At 47.7% G+C, this 5,434-nt stretch overlaps 1 protein-coding gene across 2 annotated transcripts; it reads left to right on the forward strand.

The window, feature by feature from the left end:
• Positions 1 to 613: 613 nt before the first annotated feature.
• On the forward strand, positions 614 to 1,987 carry LOC122690672 (EKC/KEOPS complex subunit LAGE3-like). Of its 2 annotated transcripts, none has more exons than XM_043897564.1 (3): positions 614 to 1,021; positions 1,348 to 1,464; positions 1,675 to 1,987. In XM_043897564.1, exons 1-3 carry the CDS (start codon positions 681 to 683, stop codon positions 1,811 to 1,813), a joined length of 597 nt encoding a protein of 198 aa, XP_043753499.1. In that variant the 5' UTR covers positions 614 to 680; the 3' UTR covers positions 1,814 to 1,987. The 2 variants fall into 2 exon arrangements, with proteins under 2 accessions (XP_043753499.1, XP_043753498.1); XM_043897563.1 differs by having other exon boundaries at positions 615 to 1,021; positions 1,348 to 1,473.
• Positions 1,988 to 5,434: the final 3,447 nt, after the last annotated feature.

The following is a 5,434-nucleotide window of genomic DNA, read 5'->3' on the forward strand; positions in this document are numbered from 1 at the left end:
TTTTCTAAACCCAGCTTGAACATCCGGAAGTTCAGCGTATGGACTGTAAGAAGTATTAGCTCTCACTACAGATGAAGAGCACAGGTACGGATGTGGAGTGGGCAGAGGGAGGACACTGGTGGGTCGTTTGGCTTAGCCCCTTGCCCTCTAGTCCATTTTAGGTCTAGTGAGCTCCCTTCTACAGCATGACTATTCTTACAAATGTCCCCCCAACCTGACAGAGGGCCCCTGAGGGAGAGATGTGTCCAGGTTCCCTGCTTAGACTGGAAACAGTCACATGCCCTGAGGAGTGGGGCAGGGTCTTTTTGAGCACGCACACTGAGGAGCAGCCCCAACACTGAAGAGTGGAGCGCCACCCAGAGGCCTCACGGTTGAGCCATTTACCAGGTTTCTGGCCTGAGGCAGGGTTGACTTAGAAAGCCCAGACCACGTGGGTGTGTGCCTGCGCACGCACATTGGGGCGACATGGCTCAGGAACACGTGAAACTTCAGCAGGGGGCGCCCACTGCCCTAGAGCCTGCATTCAAGGCGGGAACCAATGATTGGTGGGAACTGATCGTGAGGCAGGACCAGGGTGTGTGTGCGCAGGCGCTCTGCCGATCGGGTCGCATTACAGGGCTGGGATTTGTAGAGACGGTTCAGTCTTTCCCACCGCTGAGGGAGGAGGAGAGCGGTTCAAGATGGAGTCCGAGGCACACGGTGGAGGAGCCATGAGGGCAGCCGATGAAGACGCAGGCGCCGTGGCCTCTGCAGCAGGCACAGCACATGGCCCCCAAGGTGTGCCGGGTGGTGCTGGTGGCCACGATGGCTCTGGCCACCCAGCTGGCCCTGGTGACACCGTCAGTCGAGAAGTCCCCGCCGGCTCCAGCGACATGGCTGATTCCAGAGACCCCAGCACTGCCGGAGAGTCAGGTGGCGCAGCCGCTGCCATTCCGCAGATCCCGGGGGCACGTCACGTTCCAGGGCCTGGTGGAGATGCTGCACCCGGAGCCGGAGTTCTGAGTACCCGAGTCTACCACTTGTATCCTATTCCAGGAGCCCCAGTGGGCCAAGCAGCCACAGAGGTCGGGGTGTGGGCTAGGGGTGGTTTGGGGGGATGCAGGCAATGGGGCTTAAACTGTAGGAGGAGGGTAATCTGGGAGGCTGGAGGGTATGGGTCAGGGGTTGTCTGGCTGCCAGGGTATGGTGGTGAGGGAAAGCAACCCGAAAGGATCCAGAGGGTCGGGAGGTGATAACCAGGGTGTCCAGTGGCGGCCTTGTAGGAGAAGGTGGGTCTCCGTGAGCAGGGAACCTGACTTACAGGCAAAATGACTAGTGTGAATGGTACCTTAACCGTATCTCCACCAGCAGCCTCTCAGTGCCTTTCTCATCACATGCGGAGGCGGACAATGCCCGCCACCTCCTGACTCGACGTACTCAGCTAAGATTGCCGGTTCGGAGGGACCTCTACCTTAGTGGCCGCATGTTGGTTCTGTCAGTACTAAAGGGAGCTGGGGCGAGGGAGGGAGTGGTGAGTGGTGACCAGTCTAAGCTCGGGAAGAGCCATAATGGAGGGTTAAGCCTAGAGGAAAAGTGTGGTGCTCTGGGCTTGTTGGTGTGCGTGGACAGAGGGAGGACATACTCCTCTTCCTCCTTCTCCGCAGGAATTTGAATTTCATTTTCCTTCCCTTTTAGCCGATTGACTGCTGAAGACCCTGGCCTCCTCCAGACGGCCGTCGCCTTCTTTCAGGAGCAGCTTTCCCTGGTGATGCAGACCGTGGAGCATTCTGGGCCCCCCCTTTTCGATCAGTCTCGGAACAGGAGAGGGCCTTAAACCTAGCCTATGTGCCCTAGCCTCAAGTGTCCTTCCCGAGGGCATTGCTTTCTGCAGCAGTTTAATGGGGCTTCACCTTGTGCCTGTGCTGCTGTTTGGGGGCTCAATGTCCACACAGTTTTTTGGTGATTGTTAACTGCAGAAAATAAAACTGAGCTACTATGCTGTCTCTGACATTAGTTTTAGTTTGTTCACTTCTGAATACTGTGTTCATCTTCAGGTTGGAAGGGAGATTCTGAGATCCCAATATTCAAGGAGTACAACATAAGTGAAGACAATGTCAGAAATGGGGGAATAAGAATGTTGTGTACTGCCATTCAGTATTGATTTTGGAATATTTTGTCAGTTTTATAGTTACATTTATATATTAAGATATAATACCAGAACGTTGTTGTTGTTGTTCAGTCTCTGACTTGTGTCCAACTCTTTGCAACCCCATGGACTGTAGCAAACCAGGCTCTGTGTCCCTGTTGTATCTTGGAGTTTGCCCAAGTTCATGTCCACTGAGCGTGTTATGCTGTCAAACCATGTAATCCTCTGTCCTCCCATTCTCCTTTTGCCTTCAATCTCTCCCAACATCAGGGTCTTTTCCAGTGAGTCAGCTTTTCACATCTGCCGGCAAAAGTGTTGAAGCTTCAGCTTCAGCATCAGTCCTTCCAATGAAAATTCAAGACTGATTTCCTTTAGGATTGACTGGTTTGATTTTGCAGTCCAAGGCACTGTCAAGAGTATCCTTGTATCCTGAAACCATGCTAAACTCATTAGTTAATTATAATAGCTCTTTTGTAGATCCCATTGACCTTCCTACATAGACAATCATTTTGTCTGTAAATAAATACACATTTACTTCTTCCTTTCCAACTGATGCATTTCAACTGATTTCTGTTAAAATGAACTCTCCAACACTTTGGCCACCTGACGCGAAGAGCTGATTCATGTGAAAAGACCTTGATGCTGGGAGAGATTGAAGGCAGGAGGAGAAGGGAATGACAAAAGACGAGATGGTTAGATGGCATCATGACTCCTCGGACATGAGTTTGAGCAAGTTCTGGGAGATGGTGAAGGACAGGGAACACTAGTGAGAAGCAGTCCATGGGGTCGCAAAGAGGTAAACTCAACTGAGCAGCTGAACAACAGCACACTGATTTCTGTTACAATGGATTGGAGTTTCCTGCTTCTTTGCCTCCTGATAATTTGACATTTGATGCTAAGCATTATCAAATTTCCCTTGCATGCTTGATATTTTTCTATTCCTAAAAGTATTCTTGAGCTTTATTCTGAAATCATGTTAAGATGCTTGGAAGCAGTTTGATCCTTTTGGGTCTTACTTTTTAAGATTGGCTCTGTAGGACCAGAGCAGATCTTAGTGTAGGATGAACTTAATTAACTGAAATAGTCAATGTCTGAGAAGGCTGTAGTTGGAAACAAAGACTCCTTTTAAAAATTTTATTCATGAAAATTATTTGTTTATTTTTGGCTTTGCCACCTCTTGTTATCTGTGTGCAGGTTTTCTGTGCTTGCAGCCAATGGGGGCTACTCTCTAATTGCAGTGCTCAGGCTTCTCCTGTGTTGGAGCATGGACTCTAGATCAGGGTGAGCTCAGTAGATGTGGCACATGGGCTTAGTTGAGCCAGGCGTGTGCTGTCTTCTTGGCCCAGGGATCAAACCCGTGTGCCCTGCATTGGCAGGCAGATTGTTAACCACTGGACCACCACAGAAGACAAAACAAGGAGTCCTATACAGTATCAGAGTGATAGTAAAATCTATCTGGACATTTGATTGGCACTTTCTATTACAAGATGCTCATATCCTTTGACCCAGTTTTGGGAATCTATTGTAGGAAATTTCTTGTATATGTGAGCAAGGCAGAATCAACCACAGGATTAATCACTGCACTGTTTGTCATTGTGAAAAATTGGTAGAATGCAAATCCAGGGGGAAACATTGACTAAATCATGGTAATTCCATCCTGCTGGAATAATATATGGCAATCAGAGAGCAAACCAGAGAGCTGTGAACTAATATGGAAAGAAATGAAAGCAAACTGTAGAATTCTGGGTCTGGCATATTCCTGTCTTTCAGGACTTTCTGAACATATGAACATGTGGGACAATGCTGAGTATAACCACCCAGAATAAGTGCCTCCCCCTCCAATGTCATCACCAGACATTAGGGAGAATCATTTCAGTATTTAGATTTCCATGTTGCTTAGCTATCTTCATAAAGAATCATGACTTTTGAAATGATGTTGCTTTGGAATAGAGTGGTTTGCTCCATTTCCCCATTGAAAAAAAGCACTGACTTAGAAACTCTAATTCAGCAAAGGTCTGTGAGGGGGCATTGTGAAGAGGACATCCCCAAGAAGTGGATGTGGAACCCCAGCATCAGAGGATGGAAGCTGATGGGAGGGTCAGAAGCAGGGCTGATGCTCACATTAAAGAAGAATCTTTCCTACCTTGGTTTAAAAATATATATATATTAGAAATTGATTTTTAATTTGATGAAAAGTCTATACCACCATCAAGGACATCTATGGGTTTTTTCACCTGGCATCCATTTCCTTCTCTTGGTTCTGGTATCCTCCTGTCACCCTGGGAAATCACCCCTTTCTTTTTCTCTCGCCCATTATGATTATGATAGAGTTGACTTCACCTCCAATTCCAGGAGTGGGCATGTGGCTCAGGCCTGACCTATCAGAGCACTTCTTTCCTCCAGCTGTGGTGATCCCATCCGACCAGTGACACTTTGGGAGTTGTAGGGGAGGCAGGCTGGCAAGGGACAGAGGGGGAGCTGGAGCGAGAAGGCAGATCTCAGGGAACCAAATGTTGGATCCAGCCTTGCCTGAAGAAAGAAACTACCTCTATATCTTGTAGTTACACAGACCCAGAGACTCTCCCTGTGACTTAAACCAAGGTGATTATTTTGTATTCATTTGTTCCTTTTTTCACTTGCAATAGCAAAGTCTTTATTATTGAATTGAGGTAGCACAGTTTTATTTATTACTTAATTTTCTTGCTAAGGGATTGTCTCTTAGGTGAGAAACCACCAAGCCATATTGCTAGGAAAGGAGACAAATGAGAGTTTTTGTGGGTAAATCGCCAAAAAGGGAGGGGAGGGTTTACAACAGGCAGCTGGAGAAAAGGGCAAAAGCTGCAGAAGGGGCACTGGGGATAGCCCTTTCTAGACAATGCTCCCCAAACTGGCAGAGAACGGTGAAGTCAGTTCACCAGGGGGATGGGACTCTCATCTGATTCTCCCTCAGCCAGGAAACTTGGAATCATTCAGCTACTTTGATCCCATACATGGACTGCTGAAGCTGCTAGGTTGCTTTAAAACCTGTCCGGTCCTGTAATTATTCAGTTCCAAATCCTCCAGCGGGCTCCCTCTCAAGAGTTCAAGCCACAGCCTTTCAGTGGACTGTAAAGACCTATGTGGTCCAGCCTGCATCTTTTCTTGTTTCACAACTTCCCTTTCCAGTATCCCTTTGCCTAGTTGGATCCAGACACACAGGGAACCTTGCCCTTTATGAAACATCATGGTACATTTAATAAAACTTGTCATACACAAATTTGTGTGTGAAAACAATGGGAGAAATTGAAGGAAACCTAAAAATATAGAGAC

Source organism: Cervus elaphus, chromosome X (assembly GCF_910594005.1).
Source record: "Cervus elaphus chromosome X, mCerEla1.1, whole genome shotgun sequence".
NCBI classification, from domain to species: Eukaryota; Metazoa; Chordata; class Mammalia; order Artiodactyla; family Cervidae; genus Cervus; species Cervus elaphus.

Coding starts and splice junctions, on each gene's coding strand:
- LOC122690672 (XM_043897563.1), top strand. CDS start 681: ATGGAGTCCGAGGCACACGGTGGAGGAGCCATGAGGGCAGCCGATGAA. Junction 1,022..1,347: donor AGTACCCGAGTCTACCACTT/GTATCCTATTCC, acceptor TATCTCCACCAG/CAGCCTCTCAGTGCCTTTCT. Junction 1,474..1,674: donor AGTGGCCGCATGTTGGTTCT/GTCAGTACTAAA, acceptor CTTCCCTTTTAG/CCGATTGACTGCTGAAGACC.